The 23,691-nt window shown below is 38.7% G+C and overlaps 1 protein-coding gene across 2 annotated transcripts in view; it reads left to right on the top strand.

The window, feature by feature from the left end:
* Window positions 1-23,691, top strand: part of TARS3 (threonyl-tRNA synthetase 3) — a 59,432-nt gene that overhangs the window by 20,744 nt on the left and 14,997 nt on the right. For both annotated transcript variants that reach the window (XR_004285617.1, XM_032342226.1), the window contains exons 7-12: window positions 3,393-3,471; window positions 4,139-4,285; window positions 5,078-5,176; window positions 12,981-13,147; window positions 15,241-15,403; window positions 21,025-21,162. Coding sequence is in view for 1 of the 2 variants with exons in the window: in XM_032342226.1 (XP_032198117.1) it covers window positions 3,393-3,471; window positions 4,139-4,285; window positions 5,078-5,176; window positions 12,981-13,147; window positions 15,241-15,403; window positions 21,025-21,162 (793 nt within the window). In the remaining variant the exon portion in view is untranslated. The remainder of the gene's footprint in view (window positions 1-3,392; window positions 3,472-4,138; window positions 4,286-5,077; window positions 5,177-12,980; window positions 13,148-15,240; window positions 15,404-21,024; window positions 21,163-23,691) is intronic.

The following is a 23,691-nucleotide window of genomic DNA, read 5'->3' as shown; positions in this document are numbered from 1 at the left end:
TTTTGGGAACTAAAGGCAAATCAAATAGTAGGAAGAGGCAAGTGAAGTCAGTACCACATGACTTAGTTCTGTTCCTTTAACCTCTGAGCCCCTTTTTTATTCATGCATTTTTTTTAAAGCTACCTGACAGGTAATTGCTGTCCTCCATGTCTGTGTGTTCTGGCTGGCTGGCTGCTTCTGTGACCTTCATGGTCCATCTTAGAAGATCTGATGTCTATGTAATTGAAATCACAGCTATCCTCCTAAGGGCATTTACTTTCCACAGTAACTAGTATTAAGTATTTATGGTTCTGGGGATTAATTGTGCTGTAAGTCAAGTCATCTCCCCTCTAAGCAAAGCTATGCACAGGGCATTTCTTGCATTATAATATGAACTCATTGCCCTTTGACATTGAAACAGGATAGATACCTGCTTGCCTTATTTTTTCCATTCTCCAATGACCTGATAAGGTTTTATTATTCATCACCTGTAATTCAAATTAATAGAATTTGCATTTTAAAGCTTAAAGACACACGAAGAAATAGAAAAGATATGCTGTTTTAAAATTCTGGCTTCTAATACTTGAGCCTTTTTGGTTATTTCTTTGAGCCTTACTTAGGTCAACACTGGCACTTCTTACTCTGCCAGTTTAATTTTTGGAAAATGAATTGCTTTTCTTTCTATAGAGTTATTTAAAGATTAGAGTATTGAGGTCTTTCGTGTTAATTAGGCATTTCTTCCATTCCTCTGATTGTTGATTTACTACTTCCATTTTGGGCAGAGAATAATACAGCCTGGTCATTCAAAGAAATGATATTTTCATCTTTAAAGCTTATTTCACTTTGGTGAATAAACCAGTCCCTCTATGTATTCATTGTTATTTTTAACCTTTTAAGCAGTGAACTTTAAAAATATTTAAAATTGGTTACAGTAGTTAAGGAACAACTCACTTTCTTTATTAAATTTTCCTTAAATTAATTGATTTTTAAGGACCTCCCCTCTGACTGTTACCCAGATGTATAAATACTGTGTCATTTGTATTTTAAATGTTCTGTTCTTGGAAAAAAAAGTCTGCTTATTAAGGTTTGGGGGTCCTTGTTTGTTAGAGGTACGAGTGAATTCCCAGCAACAGTATTAGGTGCCTTTTGTTTTTTTGTTTGTTCTGTTTTGTTTTTGAAAGAGAGAGAGAGAGAGGGCATACGCCGCCCGTGAGGAGGGGACAGAGGGAGAGAGAGAATCTTAAGTATGTTCCATGCCCAGCACATGATGCGGGCTTGATTGCTCGGCCCTGAGATCATGACCTGAGCCAAAATCAAGAGTCGGACAATTAACCAACTGAGCTACCCAGGAGCTCCACCAAATTTTTTTTTTTTTAATTTCTTTTCAGCTTAACAGTATTCATTGTTTTTGCACCACACCCAGTGCTCCATGCAATATGTGCCCTCTATAATACCCACCACCTTGTTTTAATAGTTGTGTCATCTCTGACACCACTTTTAAACCTTGGCCGGAGAGTTGCACTGTAAGTCAGTGTTCTGTTTTAGTAAACCAAAAGACAAGTAAGCATTTTGTCGTAATGCCAGGGAGCCTAAAAACAAATAGAACACTCTTGAAATTTATTTATTTATTTTTAAAACAGCCCTGGTTTTTTTCTTTTATATATTTCCTCAAATTTTCTTTTTTTAAAATTTAAGTTAATTTAATTTTTTCAGTATCCCAAAATTCACTATTTATGCCCCGCACCCAGTGCTCCATGCAATATGTGCCCTCCTTAATACCCACCACCAGGCTCACCCAACCCCCATCTCCCCCCAAACCCACGCATTGTTTTTCAGAGTCCACAGTCTCTCATGGTTTGTCTCCCCCTCCAATTTCCCCCAAATCCCTTCTCCTCTCCATCTCCCCATGTCCTCCATGTTATTCCTTATGCTCCACAAGTAAGTGAAACCATATGATAATTGACTCTCTCTGCTTGACTTATTTCACTCAGCATAATCTCCCCTAGTCCCGTCCATGTTGATACAAAAGTTGGGTATTCATCCTTTCTGATGGAGGCATAATACTCCATAGTATATATGGATCACATCTTCTTTATCCATTTGTCTGTTGAAGGGCATCTTGACTCTTTCCACAGTTTGGAGACCATGGCCATTGCTGCTATAAACATTGGGGTACAAATGGCCCTTCTTTTCACTACATCTGTATCTTTGGGGTAAATACCCAGTAGTGCCATTCAGGGTCATAGGGAAGCTCTATTTTTAATTTCTTAAGAAATTTCCACACTGTTTTCCAAAGTGGCTCTACCAACTTGCATTCCCACCAACAGTGTAAGAAAGTTCTGATTTTTTAAAAAAGGTTTCATTTATTTATTTGGGACGGAGAGAGAGTGCACACTCATGCAGGGGAGAGGAGCAGAAGGAGGGAGGGAGGGAGAAGCAGACTCCACGCTGAGCAGGGAGCCTGATGCAGGGCTCAATCCCAGGACCCTCGGATCATGACCTGAACGAACGGAAGGCAGAGGCTTCATCGACTGAGCCACCCAGGCGCCCCAGACCTGATTTTTAAGAACAGGTTTAGATCTACAGCAAAATGGAGAAGGCACAACAATTTCTCCTGTACCCCCCCTTCACCCGTGCACAGCCTCGCCCACTCTCAACACCCCCCACAAACTGACACATGAGACACAAGTGATGGACCTTCACATGATGGACATGTCACAGTCACAGAGAGCCCAGAGTCTGCATCATGGTTCACTCTTGTTGGGGTACCTTCTGTGGGTTTGGTGAAGTTTATTTTTAGAGTGAGGTATCAAGTTAGTACATTTTGTATAAATTGCAGGTAATTTTGGTTTTGAAAGTTAGTGTAGAGCAGGGGAATGACTTTTTGATTTTATGAAAGTGGAAGGGTTTTAAGAGCCTTGGGATATGACATTGAAAAGTGGGGTCTTTATGTACAGTTACTTTCAGAAGATTATGTAACTTTTGAATTTTTTTAAAAAAATTGTATTTACTTATTTGAGAGATAGACAGTGAGAGAGACCATGAGAGGGGAGAAGGTCAGAGGGAGAAGCAGACTCCCTGTGGTGCTGGGAGCCAGATGCAGGACTTCATAGCTGGACTCCGGAATCATGACCTGAGACGAAGGCAGTTACTTAACCAACTAAGCCACCTAGGAGCCCTGTAACTTTTGAATTTGAGCAGAGAAGGGAATACTGGGATCTAAGGCTAGATAAATTGCCTCTTTATCCTAAATTAAAAATTAATTTTATTTTAAGTTGTCCCCAAATTAAAAATTGACCGAAGATGTATAAATAAGTGAGATCCTTCACTTTAAACATGAAAACTCAGTTTGTAATGAATGATCCGTAAAGCTGAAACTGTTACCTGGGCATGTCTGAAATATTTCATTATAGGTGCGGTCCGCTAATTGACCTCTGCAAAGGCCCCCATGTAAGACACACTGGGAAAATTAAAACCATAAAAATTTTCAAGGTAAGGATTTTTGTTTAATACAGCAAACTTATGATGACCCGGATAATGAGGAATTTCAATCATATCTTTTATAATCTGAACATCGCAGTATTATAAAATACTTCATTATTTAATTTTTACATAAACTTCTAAAAATACTATAATTTTTTACATTTTTGATAATTAGTACCTTACAAGTAGCTGTTAACTTTTTATTATCGAACCTTACTTTGCCTTTCTTTTTCATATGGCATGTTAAGATATTGATCTGCATATAGATAGTTAAGATATATAGACATAAGATTGTTAAGATATAGAGATTTATAGATGTAAAGATATTGTTTTCTCAAATCACCATAAGTGAACAAGAACACTTGACTGGATCGTCACGTCCCCCTTCCTCTGCTGCTGCTCTCTTTGGTGGTGCAGTTACTCTGGGCCTTGCCTGTCTTCCCTTCTCCCACACTTCCCATTCCCACAGTCCACAGTGGACTCAATCATTTTCTGATGGATTTGGGCTGGGCAGCTTTAATTAGACTCCATTTCACAGTCTTTCCAGGAGTACTAAAAGTCATCTTTAAGTAAAGCCACGTGGATGATATTGCAGAAAATTGTGCACATGTTTAAAATCAGGTTTATTTGTCACCAAATGTTTGGTGTGCTTACCTAAATCCTGCTGGATGTGTAGAATTCCTCAACGTATTGGGAGGGAAATCCCAAAATGGAAACACTGCAGAGGATCTACGGGATCTCCTTCCCTGATAACAAGATGATGAAGACCTGGGAAAAGTTCCAAGAGGAAGCCAAGAATCGAGATCACAGGAAGATTGGAAAGGTACCTGCGTGTCCTGGTCCCCAGCCGGATCCTTGTTGGCCTCTGATTAAGTTGTTCGGTGTCTCTTCATCTGTTGTCCAGTCTTCTGTTCTTGCTAGCACTCTGAGTTGACTTTGCTGTTGGGTTCTTGCGTGCTAATCTCCTAAATGTCTTCTCACCTCTTGCCTTCCCGTGTCTTCTGTTAAATTTAGAAATTACACCCTTCTCTCATTCTTACCATGAAACAAAAATAACATACTTTGTATTTGGGCAGCAGGGCAGAAAGAAAGAAGGAGATTTGAGAGCAGGCAGACCCGGGTTTCAGTCTCCATGGGGCCATTTAGGAGCTATGTTATGTGGGGGCCCGGGTATTTGCTTCTGGGACTCCCTGTGCTCGTCTCTTCCTCGGAAGCCCTTGCAGGACTGATGCAAAGACAGATGCTGGATGGCGGCAACATGGGGCAGGTGTTCAGTGGTGACAGCCATGATATAATCCCCACCAGGTAGAGCCCACCTCCCGAGGTGATCTTTTCTGAACTTTGTGCCACGTTCTCTGCCCATGAGGTCCACGCTCCCAGGTGCCCAGTCAGAAATCAGCAGTAAATAAAAGGTGAACGAAAAGCTAACTAACCATAAATACAAATTGTGATTTTATATGCACTAGTACATAGAGGTAAGTATTGAGGGGGCTTCGGGAAGTCAGTCATTAGAAGATGGAAATTGTGACTGAGTCATTCCTAGCATGTCACATACGTATAGTGAATATTGATCAATGGCAGTGAGATTTGAGATGCATTTATTGTTTTAATCTAGGAACAAGAACTGTTCTTTTTCCATGATTTGAGTCCTGGAAGCTGCTTTTTTCTTCCCAGAGGAGCCTTCATTTATAATACACTTATGGATTTCATACGAGTAAGTTAACTTTTAAAATGTTTTTCTTATCCAGCCCCATTTTACATTTTATTATTTTCTTTCATAGTAAGATGGCCAAGCATTTTCATTATCTTTAGTTTGGTAATATTAATAAGAGTTTTGAACCTAGAAGAGAAATACTGGGTTGAGCCTCAGAAAAAATTGAGATAAATTCTATATTCCCTAGATAAAATGCATTCTTGGGATTTCAATAAGTGCACCTCCCATCCTTGGAAGTTTCTAGAACATGAACAATACAGAGATAAGCATTATTAGGCTAAGCATGGAACTCCCTGTGAAGGAGAGGAAAGGAGGAAGTGTCTAACTGGTACACAATGCTAAATGATGAAGGGTTGCTTCTCAAAATATGGTCCATGGTCCCTCTCCATTGTCCATGGTGTGACTCCCAGGTGACTTGGCAACTCCATCCAGAGCCAAGAGTAAAGACAACTGTATAAAATACCTTCATGTAATAAAGGTAAAATCTTCGTGTAAAATCTATAGATTAGAAAGTCTTCAGTTTATATCATTTGAACTACAGATTCTGTTCAAAGGCGATCCATGTAGACTATTAGGATTATGTTTCCTTTTTTGCATGTGTTTTTGTCTTTCCCATAACTAATAATCATCTAAAATTTTCACTTACTCAGTTTTATATCACTAACTTATTTAGTTCTTATCACTAATTCACCCTCAAACTTTTCCTCAAAACTGCAAAACTCCTTACGAGTGTTTTCTGATGATCCAGGTAATGTCTCAGTAATTTTCAAAATGTGGTCCTCTTGTTCTAGAATTAACTTGCTATAGGGATTCTTGCCAACTGGCGTCTTAGGACTTGCTTTCTTCATCAGTCTCGCGACTCCCCTCACGTCTCTGCTGTGTTCATTCTCCTCTTTCCTCATCCCACATCTTCCTCTTCCTTCCTTGTCCCTCTCATCTGGGGGAGCACTTTCTTCAGTAACTTCCTGAGAAAAGGTTAGTGGCGCGAGCTGGTTATTCTCTGTCCACCTCACCAGTCTCGTTTCTCTTCCTTCTCTTCCTGTGCCGTGTCCCTGGAGGCTAAGTTCTGTGGACTCTATAGCCTGGGCTACATACCTTCCAGTAGGGATTGGCCAGGATGAAGCCATAGTAGGCCAGATGGCCTTGAAGAAGCACTGAAGATTATCCGGGACTTGAGCAGGTGGTGATGGCCATCACAACTGCTATTTCGGATGGGCTGTCTTTGTGGAGAATCAGCACAGTCCCTGGCACCCCAAACTCTTGAGGTTAGGGACTGAGTGTGTGGAGAATAACCAGAAAACCCCTATGGTGGCCTGAAAGCAATCTCTTATCTTTATAGATGCAAGACACACATGGCTGATGATTAGACCCGAGGCCTGATTGTACGGGCTGCAGAATTGTAAAGTCATTTAAATTCACAACCCCAGTTGTTTGTTATGCTAACGTAAGGGCACTTGTGGGTAAGAGTGGGTTCCTGAATTTTGGAGCAAGAATTTTTGGCAGACAGAGATGAGGCAGAGGACTTGAAATTTCCAGATACCCTTTGTCTGAAGAAATTGGCCTTTACATGCAAACTAAACAAAAATATTCAGGGACTTTACCTGTTTTTTCTCTTCTATATGGTCTTGCCTTTCCCCATATTTAGTAATTTTTTATTATATCTAAATACTGTATATAAAAAGAACTTCAAAGGCTGTAAATAATGTCATCTCCCACGAGAGCATTTACCTCCTGCCAAGACTGAAGGCTAATTGCTTGATCCAATTAAAGATTGTGCTGAGTTAGGTTGGGGCTTTCATTTTGATAAGACATGGTCTATCTCTTCTTCATCCATATTTCTAGGGCATGACCCTGGGCCTCCAGACCTGACAGTCTGGTCTCTTCAGCTCTGAAAGCCTGGAGGAGAGTCAATTCTGCTCTTTGAATGTGTTCTACTGGGTAGCAAACGGTTCCAAATCCCATCCGATTACTGCGTTGGCCCAACATCTAATAATATGTCATCTGAATCAGGATTAGCTGCAGACGAGGCTCCTCAGGAGCAAAGTACAGGTCACCAAGTGCAGTCCTGCTCATTGTGAGATCTGCCCCGCCCACAATACAAAGTAATGACAGACAAACAGGATGCAGTACATACTGCCATTCAAAACGGGTTGGGGAAGAGTAGTAGTCACCGATCTGCAGAAATCCTGACAATGTACTCATTCTTTCTCCCTGGTCAGAAAATGCACTTTGGTTAGGACTTTTGTCTCTGCATGGGCTGAGATTCTTAATCTGTTTCTTTTGGTAGGCATTTAGGGGTTCCAAGGCCTCATCTCATTGTGTGCTATCTCTGTCCCTTTTAATCTATGCCAGTACAATTCCTTTAAAAGCTTCATGAGATCTTTTATATACAATTATAGGCAACACTTAGGTGAAAATCACACCCGTGTCTCTTTATGAGCCAGATCTTTCTCTACCTAAGCCTGCCTGTGAGGTTGATGTGAGACAGTAGACTTAAGATTCTTTTTTTTTTTTTTAAGATTTTATTTATTTATTTGACAGAGAGAGAGATCACCCATAGGCAGAGAGGCAGGCAGAGAGAAAGAGGGATGCAGGCTCCCCACTGAGCAGAGAGCCCAGTGTGGGGCTCGATCCTAGGACCCTGGGATCATGACCAGAGTAGAAGGCAGAGGCTTTAACCCACTGAGCCACCCAGGCGCCCCAGTACACTCAAGATTCTTAAAAGCCTTAATGTTTGGGGCACTTGGGTGACTCAGTCGGTTAAGCATCTGACTTATGGTTTTGGCTCAAGTCATGATCTCGAAGTTGGGAGACTGAGGCCCACCTTGGACTCTGGTGTCAGTGCAGAGTCTGCTTTGGATTCTCTCTCCCTTTGCCTCTAGCTGATACGCACTCTCCCTCTCAAAACAAATCTTAAAATAAAAAAACATTTTAAAGTCTTATTGTCTAGGTGACAGAGTCTACCAAGCACAGTCTTAAGACTCTCAGAAGACTTACCAGCTATCACATGGATCATTCTGAGGTCTTCACAAGTGACACACAGTCATACCCTCAAGAGCTTTACCCTAGGCCCTGCTTTATTGGTGGTGACAAGCCTTTCTTACCTTGTGAGTCTTTTGCTGGAGAGTCTAAGGATACAATAGTTTCATTTTTGAATTCAACAGGTCCCGTCATTCTGATACTCCCTCTCAAAATCGTAATAGTACCCTGGGACGCCTGGGTGGCTCAGTTGGTTAAGCAGCTGCCTTCAGCTCAGGTCATGATCCCAGCGTCCTGGGATCGAGTCCCACATCGGGCTCCTTGCTTGGCAGGGAGCCTGCTTCTCCCTCTGACCCTGCCTGCCACTCTGTCTGCCTGTGTTCGCTCTCATTCTCTCTCTCTCTGACAAATAAATAAAATAAATAAAATCTTTTTAAAAAAATCGTAATAGTACCCTATTTAGTTTACGTCTCTCTTATATTTTGTCATAGGCAGCCATAAGAAGTCACTTGTCCCTTTTTTCTTTCCGCCTAGACACATCTTAGCTATAGTTCATGAATTCTTTGCTTAGTTTTTCTGTTTTTCATGACTCAGGTGATAGTGTTACCCGTTTTTTGGCACCACATAACAAGAGTCCCTTTTCTTCATCCTCCAATGTATTTTCCTCACTGTCCTTCCAAGTCCTCACAGAGAGTCTCTAGCCTTCCAGCTCCCGCCCACCATCTGGCTCCAAAGTCAAGGCTGCATATTTTAGGCTTCCATTATAGCAGCACCCACATCTGGTACAAATTCTGTTCTCGTTGTCTATTAAAGCATAAAGAATGTCCTAAAGCTTAGTTGCTTAAAATGGCCTTGGCCTTTTTCTTTCCTTTCCTTTCTTTAGAGATTTTATTTATTTATTTGACACAGAGAGACACAGTGAGAGAGGGAACACTAGCAGGGGGAGTGGGGGAGGGAGAGGCAGGATTCCCGAGGAACAGGGAGCCTGATGTAGGACTTAATCCCAGGACCCTGGGATCATGACCTGAGCTGAAGGCAGACACTTAACCGACTGAGCCACCCAGGCGTCCCAGTTTTTTTTTTTTTTTAATTATTATCTCTAATGGTCTAAGTGTTAGGCTTATCAAGGTGGTTCTACATTGAGTTCCTTATATGACTGCATTCAGGTGGAGGCTGATGCCAGAATTGCTGGTTGAAATTCAAGTTACATTTGTTGAAATGCATAAAGATGAAGCTTACAGCATAAGAAATTTTCACACATGTGTGCATCTATACAATCACCACCTAAATCAAGACATAGAACAGTTCCATCCTTTTTAAAAAATATATTTTATTTACTTATTTACTTTAGAGGGAGAGAGACACAGAGAGAGCAGGGGAGGAACACATGGAGAAGGACCAACAGACTCCCAGCTCAATGTGGAGCTCAGCACAGGGCTTGATCCCACGATCCTGAGATCATGACCTGAGCTGAAATCAAGAGTTGATTTCACCCAGGCGCCTTTAGGAGAGTTCCATCCTTTCATAAAGTCCTCTTGCATCTTCCCAATCAATACCTGCCTCCCCTCTTCTCACCTGAGATGATCTTGCTGATTTCTCCTAACTGTAGATCACTTGTGCCTTGTCGTAAACTTCATACAATATTAGCTATTGTGTTTCTGGCTTCTTTTGTTCCACTTAATGTCTGAGATTCATCCAAATTTTGCGTATAATTTTCTTTCTGTTGTTTGAGGTATTTCATTTTGTGACTATATAACAGGGTATTTATTTGTTCTCCTGTAGGTATACATTTACATTTACGTTGTTTCCACTTTGGAGCTATATACATGAAACTGTTACCAACATTTTTGTACCTGTCTTTTGGTGGACACAGGTACTCACTTCTCTTGCGCATATACCAGGAGTGGAATTGCTAGGTCATAGGATGGTAATGACTAATTTAAGAAAATATTGAATAGTTTTTAGTAGTTGACCCATATACTGTTCCTTCCAGAAATGTATGAGTGTTCCAGTTACTCTACATGCTCCTCAACACTTGGTATTTATCAGTTTGTCGTTCGGGGAGGTACCATGGTGTTATTCTGCATTTCCCTGATGAATAATAATATGACAGCCTTTCCATATGTTTATTGATCATTTGGATATCCTCTTTTGTGAAGTTCCTGCTTAAGTCTTTTCCCCATCTTAAAAAACTGAGTTGTCTTTTTATTAATGATTTTTTAGGGGCTCTTTCTTTATTCTGATATGCGTCATTTGCTTAATGTGTATATTGTGAGTGTGTTTTTTCAAGCTGTGGCTTATGGATTCACTTTCTTAATGATGTCTTTTAGCCAACAGTTCTCATGTTTAACAAAGTCTGGTATATTATTCTTTTCTTTTCTGGTTAGGGCTTTTCATGCCCTCTTTAAGGAATCTTTGCCAATTTCAGAGTCATGAAAACAGTCTTCTTTTTTCTATTCTAGAAGCTTGATTGTATTTGTTTTCAGAGTCGAGGTTGATTTTTATTCACAGGTTTATCCAGTGGCTTCAGTACCATTTATTACTGCAGTAGAATCTTTTGTCCTAAACCATTATTTATTTCTGGATATTCACTCTGTTCTTTTGGTCCCTTTGTTATCTGCCCTTGCATTAACACCACATTGCTTTGACTACCGTAACTTTCTGTAAGTATATATTGTCTTAATATCAGTAATTTAATTAAATTTTTAAATTTTTTTCTTATTCAGGATCATTTTGGCTATTCTAGATTCTTTGTGCTTCCATACGAATTTTATATCATCCTTTTCATTTCCTAAAAAAAATAACTGATTGGGATTTTGATTGGAATTATGTTCATTCTATAGATTAATTTGCAGATAATTGACACCTTGACCACATTGAGTTTTCCAATCTCTGGACATGGAAATTTTGTCAGTTCATTTAGTTCTTTCTTTTCCCTCAGCAGTATTTTATAACTTCTATTTTAGAGGTCTTGCACATCTTTCATCAGTTTATTCCTAGACAATCTTTTGAGTGTACTCTTGTTTGGCTCAGGTCATGATCTGAGGGTTGTAGAGACTGAACTCCACATCGGGCTCTGCACTGGGTGCCTCTCCCCTTACCCCTGCTTGTTGTCTCTCACTCTCTCTCTTTCAAAAAAAGAAAGAAATGAAAGTTAAAGCTGCAGTAAGCTCCATGTCCACCAGACTATTCTCCAGCCACACCCCATGGCAAAACAACAACAACAACAACAACAACAACAAACCTGAAAATACCAGAGATTGGCAAGAATGTGCAGAAACTCTAACTTGCATTGGTGGAAATGCAAAATGGTACTGCTGCTTTGTAAAACAGTTTGGCAGTTTCTTACACAATTAAACATATGCTTACCATGTGACCTATCAATTCCACTCCTACTTATTTACTTAAAAAAAACAAAAACATGCACATACAGAGACTTGTATCTGAATGTCCACAGAAACCTTATTTACAGTAGCAAAACTGCAGAAAATAAGCTGTAAGCATAATGACATTTCTCGTCATAGGGCATACTTTAAAATCATTCCCAAACACATAAACTGTAAACATGATTAGCAATATTATGCAGAGTGGATTAAAAGTCCATTGATTATCTCCTGAGCCTAGCTTTAAAATAGTCTCTAGTCCAAACAAAAAAGCAAACACAATTTTTAGGATCTTGTTTAATCTGAACATATAGAGGCATCTGACATAGCCACAGAATAATTGCTGTCCTTTGTAATGATCTATTATTTTGTAAAGACTTTCTAATTTAGTAAAAATGAAAGATAGGAAAACAACTTACTGAATGGCTGAGACCAGCTATCCATAACCAGATCGAAAAGTTACTCTGCTGAAGAGTAATAATGGAGTACTTTTAATTGATATGAAATGAGTGTTTTTTGTTATTTTAAAATATTATGTATTATACTTCTTTAACTGTAAGAAAAAATTTCTCTACTTCATTAAAATATGCTGGGCTAGATCTGTGCCAGACATCCCTTAAGTGATTGACAAATGGTGAGAACCTAAGAAACCAGCAACAGAGATCATCTGATTGATACCTTGAAGAAAAAAAAGTTTACATAAACTAAGAACTTTGGTTGAAAGACTCTCTTTTCCTGTCCCGAGTGATTGAGCTGGGGATGCTGTTGATAGGTAGGGAGGAAGAGAAGACAGCTTATGACTTTATGGATACCAACCACTTAAGGTGTTATAAATTACAATTCTCAGCTTTATTTCTGTTTAAGACTAAATAGATCAAAACTAAATTTGCATGCAACATAGCATTCACGCTTATCAAGTTATAAAATGATTCTGCCTCTTAAGTAATAGAAAAATACTTGCTGTTTATCTAGAATGTATAAGGATTTTGGAATTTGTAGTTATAGAAAGTTTATATATACATAATAATATGTAATAACATATATATGTCATATATATGACATATAATTTCAATTACTAATTTTCAAAGAATTAACAGATTAACAGATTATATATACTATATATTATTACATATTATTATATATTATATATTATATATTATTATATAGTATATATATATTATTATATAGTATATATATAGTATATATTATATATTATTATATAGTATAAAATAAAGATACTTAATGTGAAAATGAGACTGAGAGTACATTAATCTTTTTTTCATGATCCAGAAAGCTGCACACTTAAAACTGAGGGCACATTAACTACAAATTAACATAAAATGTAATCCCAAATTAAGAAATATTCACTCCTAGTGTTACTTTGCATGGACTTGTGGCCTGTCATGCCACATTTTAGCATTAAATATGTGTTTATCTTAAAGGAGGAATATCACCGACGTAACTTCACAGAAGTGCTCTCTCCCAACATGTACAACAGCAAACTATGGGAGACCTCAGGTCACTGGCAGCATTATAGCGAAAACATGTTTACCTTTGATATTGAAAAGGATACGTTTGCCCTAAAGCCCATGAACTGTCCAGGGCACTGGTGAGTATGAAAAGTGAAGCAGATCTTTGTTGCATAAGAGCACATAGCACACCTCATCACAGCTCTTAATAATACTAGTTTGCTTTTTTGGAGTTAACGGATTCCTTTAATCTGAGGAGTGGTGGATACCAGTCATCTTTACAAAGTTCTTTCACTCTGGGGAATGCATTTACTCTTCAAGATGTGTTTGATCTTGGGCAGGTGTGGAATGTTTGCTGGAAACCATTTAGTTTTTGCGCCTCTTAGAGATGGAACTATATATCAATTTTATTAAAATTATTATATTTGGTTTTGCAAGAGTAATACACTTCAAATATACCTATTTGCAGAACATTTAGTTCTTATTTACTGAAAAGACTGGTGAAGTCAAAATCAGTGGGTTACTGGATTTCACAGATTCCAAGATGCCTTCCCACCCACTCTCTGACATTTCAACATCCCTGAAATTAGAATGCATCTTGTAATTGGGGTATCTTAGCTTTATGTCATAACTTCATGGTTATTTTCCTTTCTAGCAGTATATAATACAGTGATACATCTTACAGTCTTGTCTCAGATTTTTTGAAACAATGTAGTTCTCATAAAGCTGGTGTGCAAATTCAACCCTTTAAGACAAGAATACATCACAAAAGGATGTGAACAGACATGAGTTTCCACAAAAAATATCCCAACTGTTGTAATTTTGTATCATCAGCATACATAGTTTCAAGTAAATTGGCCTTATAAGGTAAGTATAAAACCTCAAAGCAAACTGAACAAAATTCTTTGCCCTATTCAGCAAAGACAAAAAGAAGTTCAACCTTATGATGACAGCATGTAAAAAATATATATTTACCTTTAATTTTATGAAAATGGGTGTATAAACATTCATTTGCTCTCTTTTTAAACAGAAGTTGGAACCTAACCTAGAGTCTTGCATTCTCTGTGTTAACTCTTTAACTCAATTTCCTGTTAGGTAATATTTGAAGTTATAATCTGTGATTTCGGCTATAATTATAAATACGTCTAAATGAAAGTAGGGAATGAAACCTGGGAATAAGGAAGTAGGATCACAGTGGATTAGTGGTGATGGGATGAAAGCCAGGAGTGGTTTTTTTAGTCTTTTTTTTTTTTTCTTCCAGAAGGGTGGTCTTTTATTCGATAGGGAACAATTCTTGAGCGCTTATGGTGCTTGGTGCTAGAAGTGCCAAAGAAATTAAGACATAGTCCATTTCCTCAGGGAAATGGGAAAACAGTCCATTTCCTCAGAGTCCATCTCCTCATGAGCAGAGTGGGACAGAAACAGATAGGTAGACAATCAGTTATGAAAATGTAAGTTCAGTGTCAAATTAGTGGCATGTTTGGGGTGATCTCAGAGTCTGAGGAGAGACTACCAGGCCCCATTTAGGGAAGTATCCAGGAGGGCTCCACTTAAGAAATAGACTTTGTGGGGCACCTGGGTGGCTCAGTCGTTAAGCGTCTGCCTTGGCTCAGGTCATGATCCCAGGGTCCTGAGATCAAGCCCCGAATCAGGCTCCCTGCTTGTCGGGAGGCCCGCTTCTCTCTCTCCCACTCCCCATACTTGTGTTTTCTCTCCTGCTGTCTCTCTCTCTCTCTGTCTCAAATAAATAAATAAAATATTTAAAAAGAAAAAAAGTAGCCTTTGAAATGAACTGTACATAGTAAATGGAAATTCATTTGGTGAATAAGAATAGGGAACAGAATTTCTGAAAGAGATAATAGACAGGGTTCTTTCTCAGAGTGCTGCAGTGGTGTAAGTTCAATAATTCCTAGAAGATTTTTTTTTTTTTTTTTTGAGAAAGAGAGAAAGTGAGCATAGGGAGGAACAGCAGGAGAGGGAGAGGGAACCCACATTGGGGCTCAGTCTTACGACCCTGAGATTATGACCCAAGCTGAAATCAAGAGTCAGATGATTGACCAACTGGGGCACCAAGGAGCCCCTGAGGAATTTTTTTTTTTTTAAACTGGTGATCTAAGAACCAGAATAAGGTCTTTACAAATCTTGAGGCTTAACTGTAACTTGTTAATATTTAGATAATCACTTAATCTTTTCTCTGCTGAGTAAAAGCTGTGTGTTGCTGCATCTTTTCTAGTCTAATGTTTGCTCATCGTCCACGATCATGGAGGGAAATGCCTATCAGATTCGCTGATTTTGGAGTGCTTCATAGGAATGAATTGTCAGGAACTTTAAGTGGCTTGACTCGAGTTCGGCGCTTCCAGCAGGACGATGCCCACATCTTCTGCACAGTAGAGCAGGTAATACAGGGTGAAGCATGGTCAACATAAATTCAGTGTGTTGCACTGGATGCATCTCTTAGTTTCAGAGTCGCTCTAAAGTAATATGTCTGTTCTCATCTCTGAGGTCTCCTTCAGCTCTGACATTTTTGATCCTCTAATTTGGTAATAGATCTGTAATTTCTTATGATTTTATTATCTTTTCCTATCAAATTTCTTCCATTTTATTAACTTAAATACATTTATTGGAATATTTTAAGATATTTGGTAGAATTTTGTTTTTTTCTGTTCATTTTTCAGTATTGCCTAGAAGTGAGATTTTATTTTTTCAGGTTTTCATGTCAGTTTAAATAAAAATTGCCATGAAAAGAGTCAACTATCAAATTTGATTTGATAGCTAATTGACCTGCTTGACCTAATTGACATTCATAGAACACTTCAACCAATAACAGCAGAGTATACATTCTTTGAAAATGTACACAGAATATTTACCAAAATAGACCATTTTCTGGAACTAAAGGAATTATCAATAAATTTAAAGAGATTCAATTCATACAAAATAACATTCTCTGGCTGTAGTGGAATTAAAGTCAAAAATCAGTAACAGCTATCTGAAAAACTCCCAAATATTTGGAAAGTAAATAACACACTTCTAAATAATCCATGGATCAAAGAAGAAATCAAAGGGGGCAATTAGCAAATATAATATATCAAAAGAAATGATGGAAATACAATATATCAAAATTTATGGGACAGCATTAAAATAGTACTTCAAGGGACATTTGTAGCACTACATGCCTGTATCAGAAAAGAATAATGGTTTCAAATAAGTAACCTCAGCTTCCACTTTAATAGACTAGAAAAAAAGTACCAAATTATATCAGAAGTAAGCACAAGAAATAAAATAACAGCAGAAATCAATGAAATAGAAGAAAAGAAAAATAATACAAACCTCCAGTAAAAACCAAAGTCTAGTTCTCTGAGAAGATCAATAAAGTATAAACTTTTAGTCAGACTGATCAGGAAAAACGAGAAGATACAAATTAAAAATACTAGAAATGAGAGATATGACATTACTTCAGATTCTATAAATAGTAAAAGAATAGTAAGACAATATTATAAACAATTTTATGCCAGTAAATTTGGCAACTTAGATAAAATGGACAAATTCTTTGAAAGACAAACTACAGACTCACTCAAGAAGTAATAGATAATCTGAGTACTCTTCGTCTATTAAAGAAATTGAATTGGTAGTGAATGGCCTTTGCACAGAGAAATCCCCAGGTCATTACGGAATCCCTGGGGAATTCTACCAAGCATTGAAAGAAAAAGTAATATCAATTCTTCATATCCTTGCCAGGCATTAACAGAGACCTCCCACATACTTCATAGTGTCCGTGGAGAAACCCTGTGGGCCTAGACTTCCACCCTCTTCTGGCAGTAACAAGGTGCCTCTCCTAGTCCCTGTCTGAGTGCTGTTGGAGGAGGTCTAGTGGAGAGATAGGACTTTTACTACCACCCCACAGCAATGAGGCCATGCATTCAATGTGGTCAATAATGGCCATGTGAGGAGCAGTAACAAGATACTCCTACCTCACCCTGCCAACATGTTATCAGAGGAAACCTAGTGGGGAGCCATAAATCCCACCATCACCATCAGTAATGAGGAGCTCCTACTTTCATGGGTCCCCAGTAGAAAACCTAGACCCTCTATTCCTACTTTGCAGTAACCAGGAATTACTTCACCCCCCCCCCCCCCCCCGTTGGAGCAGAATCTATGGAAGCCAGCTACAGAGGCTTAAATAAAATGAAAGGTCTTATAACATTTTATCCAAATTTTAAATTTTATAAATCAAAAGCCATTCATGCCAAGAATTAGGAAAATCTCAACTTAATGAGAAAGGACAATCTACACTAATGTGGAGATGACAAATATATTAGCATTATCTGACTAAAATTTTAAAGAAGCCATCATAAGAATGTCTTACCAAGCAAGTACAAATACATTTGGAAAAAAATGAAAACATAGCCTCAAGGAAGAAATAGAAAATCTCCGGAAATAAATAAAAGAGGGGTGCTTGGGTGGTGGCTCAGTTGGTTAAGTGACCAACTCTTGGTTTTGGCTCAGGATCTCAGGATCCTGGGATTGAGCCCCACATTGGGCTCCATGCAGGGTGTGGAGCCTGCTTGAAGATTCCCTCCCTTTACCCCTTCCCCTGCTCTCTTTCTCTTTCTCAGATAAATACGTCTTTAAAAAAAAGAAATAAAGGTATAAAGAAGAGCCAAATGAAAATCTTTGAACTGAAAAATATAACAACTGAAATAAAACAGTGGGTGGATTCATGAGTAGAAAGAAGGGGACAAAGAAAAGAATCCATGAACTTGAAGGCAACCATAGAAATGACCCAGTCTGAACAACAAAGAGAAAAGAGACTGGAAGAAAAGTGAACACAACTTCAGAGATCCGGGGGACTAAAAATGTCTAATATTTATGTCAACAAAGTTCTGGAAGAAGAGGGGAATAAGGATAAAAGTGAAAAGTACTCAAAGACATATGGCTGAAAACTTGCCAAATATGGCAAAAGACATAAGTCTACAGATTCAAGAAGCTGAGAAAACTCTAAAACAGATAAGCCCAAAGAAATCCATATCAAGATAAAGCATAACCAAACTCCTGGAAACTAATGACAAAGAAAATTTCTGAAAGCAGTGAGAAGAAATTGACATTATCTTTAAGAAAAGTTTTTGTTTGTTTTGTTTTGTTTTTACACAAGAGCAGATTTCTCACCAAAAGCCACGGATGTCAGAAGGAAGTGAACAACACTTTTCAAATGCTGAAAGAGCTATCAATCCAGAATTCTATATACAGAAAAAATACCCTTCAGAAATGAAAGGGAAATCAAGACATCAAGCCTATCTTAAAATAATGGCCATTGGAAGTTCTCTAAACAGAAAGGAAGTGATTAAAAAAGGAGTCTTGGAACATCAAGAAGGAAGAAAGAAAAATCCTAAAAGTACAACATAATTTCATTTTCCTTTTGAGTTTTCTGAATTATGCTTGATGGTTGAAGCAAAAATTATAACACCGATATGGTTCTGACCATATGTAAGAGGAAATGTGTAAGAAAATTATACTATACGTGGAGTAAAGGAGGTAAGGTTCCTATACTCGAATTGGCAAAATGATGACGTCAGTAGGCTGTTATGTAATACCTAGAAAAACCACTTAAAAAAGATACACAGATATATGCTTAAAAATAGACAAAATGGAATTCTAAAAAATATAACATTAAGTCAAGGAAAAGCAGGAAAAAGAAAACAGAAATGAATAATAAGACCATACAAGAAGGAAACAATAAAAACAACACAAAAGACAAAATTAAATCGTAACATTTTAAATGTAGATGGTTAAAATAACCAATTAAAATGGAAATATATTAAAATGTATGGAGCACAGCAAAAGCAGTGCTAAAAAGTAAACAGATAGCACTAAATGCATATATTATAAAAGCAGAAAAGTCTCAAATCAATATCTAGGCTCTCATCTCAAGACCTAGAAAAAAAGAAGGGCAAAATAAACCCAAAATAACAAGGACGTCTGGGTTAAAGACCAGAGCAGAAATCAATGAAACTGAAGACAGAAAAGCAATGGAAAAAAATAATGAGACAAAAAACTGTTTCCTTAAAAAGATTTAGAAATTGGTAAACTTCCTTCAAGACTAACAAAGAACAAAGTTGGGAAGACACAAATTACCAATATCAGGAATCAATAGGGGATATCACTAAAGACCTTGAAGACATCAAAAACGTAATAAATCACTATAATAAACAACTGTACAGGTCACCTGGGTTGTTAACTGAGTAGGTCACCTGCTCAGTTGTTAAGCGTCTGCTTTCAGCTCAGGTCACAATCCCAGGGTACTAGGATCAAGCCTTGCATTGGGCTCCCTGCTCAGTGGGAAGCCTGCTTCTCCCTCTCCTATTTCCCCTGCTTGTGTTCCCTCTCTCTCTGTCACTCTCTGTCAAATAAATAAAATCTCAAAAAAATAAATTTACTATACATAAATTAGTTTGATAACTTAGTTGAAATGTACTAATTCCTTGAAAAGCACAAACTACCACAAATCACCTGATAGGAAATAAATCATTTGAAAAACCCCATCACTGTTAAGGAAATAGAATTTGTAACTTAAAAATTCCCCCAAAATGGAATCTCCAGGCTCAGGTTTTTTTTATTAGAGAATTCTATTGAACATTTAAAGAAGAATTAGTACCAAGTCTATAGACCCTGTTCTGAAATAGGAGAGAATACTTCCTAGTTCATTTTATGAAGCTAGTATTAACTGATACTAAAACCAGACAGAACCACAGACCAGCATCCCACATGAATACAAATGCAAAAGTCCTTAATATACTATTAACAAATAGAATTCCACAATAGATTAAAATAATTACACATCATTAACACTTAGGTTTTGCCTTCAGGGATGTGAGGCTGATTCAGTGTCAGAAAATCTGTCAATGTAATCTACCGTATGACAGGCCCATTGGTGGGAATATAAAATTCAACAACATTTGGGCATTTTCTTAAAAACTTAAACACACACCTACCATATGACCCAGCTATCTTACTCCTTTTTTCCCCCCAAGAGAAAAAGAAAGCCCACGTCCATGCAAAGACTTGAACACAAAAGTTCATTGCAGCTTTATTCAAAATAGCTGAACTATAGAAACAACCCTAATGCCCAGTAATAGATGGATGTAAAAAGTAACTGTGGTACATGTACCAATGGAAAACTACTCAGCCATAGAGAGGAATGATCTATGGATACACGTAACATGGGTTTATCTCAAAAATAATTATGCTGAGTGAAGAAAGCCAGCCACAACTAGAGCATGTGCTGCGTGATTTCACAGATGAAAACTCTGAAAAAGTCAAACTGGTCCGTAGTGACAGAATGCAGATCCTTGCCTGTGCCCCGCCCCCCGCCCCTTCCTAAAGGGCTCTAGTTTTGTTGGCCCTATTCTGTTTGCATTTAAACGTGCCTCCTTTCTCCCCACCCCCACGGGCCTTAGCTCTGATCCCGCTGCATTCTCTGGGACCTCATTTATGTTCCATAAATCCTTAATTTTCTCTGGCCCCTGCCTGCCTCTAGACTGATCACTTATCACCCTTCTGTGCCCTCTTCCCTGTCATACACAGCTCAGTCCCACGGCAGCTTCCTGTGGCTCCCTGGTTGTAGCCTGCTCCTCTGTCCTCTGGGTCCTTACTCTTAGTATTTCCTCTGCTCCAAAAACTGTGCTCTAGCTTTCCATTGAGAACTCTTACTTATCCTCTGGCTGCAGTTTGGCTATCACTTCCTCTGGACAGCGGCCCTTCCCCCTATTGTGTGGCACTGCTCATGGTGAGGTTGCCTTGCCTGTTTTTCTGTCTCCCTCCTGCCTCCGCCCCAACACTGGACTGGGAGCTGCTTGTAGCCTGCTCACACCTGACATATGGTGGGCATTCCCTGAATATTTGGTTAAGGAGTAGAAGAACAACCCAAACAGTGTCACCAACTATACTGTAAAAACATGCTTTATTTTTAAATTTAATTTAATTTGGTGTTAACTCTAGAATATTTTGTTTGCTCTCATTTCAGATTGAAGAAGAAATAAATGGCTGTTTGCAGTTTTTGCAATCTGTTTATTCGACATTTGGCTTCTCCTTTCAATTAAATTTGTCAACAAGGCCTGAAAACTTCCTAGGCGAGGTTGAGATATGGGACGAAGCTGAAAAGGTAGGGGGAGACAAAGTGTACACCTTCCTTTCTGGGAGCATGGAAACCACCGGAGTGACCGCTGTTACCTTGCGTGAGGCAGATGTCATGCTTTGAAATAGAAATGTTTAAATTGGAAGTTATGGGGTAAATATGCAGATTGTAGAATGTAGCTGTCCAGTTTTCTTCCTAATAGTGATAATAACAACACATTTGTTTCAAATAGTATAAGGTTTATATCAGGTTTTTGTTTGTACTCTTCCAGTGCCAGTCACTAACAACCACTTTCCTAAGTTTTAAAGGAATCCTCTAATTTGCAGGCACTCTTGGTGTGTGTGCAGCTTGTTTTAACCTGTTGCCTATTGAGCCGTCTTAGTGTGACTCATAGATATAGATGCACACACCGATGCTTGAATCCCCTCCACAGTCACAGCCTCTAGTGCGGTCTTCTCTCTAGACACAGAGACTCACCTGTCACATCTCAGCTTTGGAAAACCAAGATTAAGGAGCTCATCATGCTTCTTTCTCTCTCTCCCTATCTCTCTCTCTCTCTCTTTTCTTCTTACTAAATGCAAAAAGAATACAGTACAATTCCTGCATCAGTCTTTATTTGAAATGAGGATGGTATTATGGCCAGACACCACAGGAGTGCCTAAACCCTGACCTGCCTGTTAGTCCACCTCTTCATGGAATACTGGTGGATGCTGATCACACAGATCTTTTAAGGACTTAAGAATCAGAGGAATACTGTATTGAGAGTGTGACAGTTAGTTTTCTGTTAGGTACCGAGGCAGGCAGAGACTGGGTAGAAGCAGTTTCAGCTTGAGATCTAATTAGGGCCTTCTCCTCCCCTCTGTCCCATGCCCATCCTAAAGGCACCTTCTTCCAGATCTGTTGCATGGAGGAAGAAAGTCAGCCTAGATAGTGTTCTGCTGCCTAGCCATATGGAAGTAGGAAGAGCAAAAGAGGACACAGAGCTTGACTCTGGAACACCTTTTGCCTAGTTTCAAAGCTTAGCTCCATGAGTGAATTATAGAAGAAGCATTTAGGTCTGAAAAGGTGATGATGAAGATGGTGGTGATAACACCAACTGCATAAGGTTCTTGCAGGCTTAAGTGGAATAATTTATGTGAGGAATTTGTCATAGTGCCAGGCACATGTAAGTGTTAAGGAACTGTTGTGTATTGTTATTATTATTATTTTTTGTTATTTTTTATTAATTTTTAAATTTTTAAATAAATTTATAATGTATTTTTATCCCCAGGGGTACAAGTCTGTGAATCACCAGGTTTGCACACTTACAGCACTCACCATAGCACATACCCTCCCCAATGTCCATAACCCTACCACCCTCTCCCGATCCCCCCTCCCCCCAGCAACCCTCAGCCTGTTTTGTGAGATTGAGTCTTTTATGGATTGTCTCCCACCCGATCCCATCTTCTTTCATTTTTTCTTTTCCTACCCCCCAAACCTCCACGTTGCATCTCCACTTCCTAATGTGTGTTGTTATTATTAATAGTAGTAGTATTATCATCATTATTATCACTCCATACATGGAATGCAGGGGGCCAAAAAAGTGAGTGGACCAGGTGTGGGCCTGGCACGGGGAGAATGGGCTGGGCTGTCTCACAATCTTTTTGCTCTCTTTTAACTCACTGATTGTTCCCTCAGGAGATGGGAATCCTTCTACTCTGGGGAATTTCTCCCATAATATCTACCTCTGATCTGGGAATCAGTGAGATCACACACACATTAAAAAAAATTTTTTTTTTTTTTTTTAATCTTCAGATGTCTCTGAAATGGTTTGAAAGAGATAGTAGTTAAGTCAGCCCCAAGGCCACATTGTTCCTGGGTCATCAAATCACTGTTATCTTATTTCTTATCTCAGATTGTGTGTAGTTATGGAACCCAGCAGAACTCACTAGAGAGCTATGCAGTGTAACCATCAGATGATAGCTTGTCCAAATTACCAGAATGTCAGGAGCAAAAAATTCCCTAGATTTGAATGACATGAGTCCTGTTTCCTAGTAAGTTTCGTCAAGAAATCTGTGACCTGAAGAAAAGCCACTTTTTTTGTGTGAAAATTAAAATCCACAAGATATAGTTTAATGTCCCAGCTCTCCAATTTTTTAATTTAACCTAAACTTGGCTATAGGGTTCCCTCTCACAGAAATGTGAAGGGGATCTTGGGCTGCTGCTTCAGCAGACCTGATCTGGCCTCTGCCCCTGGAATCTATGTAAATCCACCTGCTGCTTGGAGTTGGAATAACCCCTCTCCAAATCTCTCCCACATCTTACTTTTCCAGCATTCCAGTGAGTCATTAAGCTCTCTAAGAACATTCCAAGCCCACACCCACAAAATTTCAAGCAAATTGATACGTTTAGAGCCCAGCATGTACCACAACGTGATATTGGAAGCCAAAGACTTGGTTTACCTGGGAAAGGATAGCCAGCCAGAAGAGGAGAAAAGGAGATATTGATTTCTCCTCTACTAGGGTGCAGGCAGGATCCACAGATGTGAATTACAGTGGTTCAGTCTCCCATATCTTG

This window comes from Mustela erminea, chromosome 5, assembly GCF_009829155.1.
Source record: "Mustela erminea isolate mMusErm1 chromosome 5, mMusErm1.Pri, whole genome shotgun sequence".
NCBI classification, from domain to species: domain Eukaryota; kingdom Metazoa; phylum Chordata; class Mammalia; order Carnivora; family Mustelidae; genus Mustela; species Mustela erminea.
Note: the sequence above shows the minus strand (reverse complement) of the source record. Positions and strands in the feature narration are given on the sequence as shown.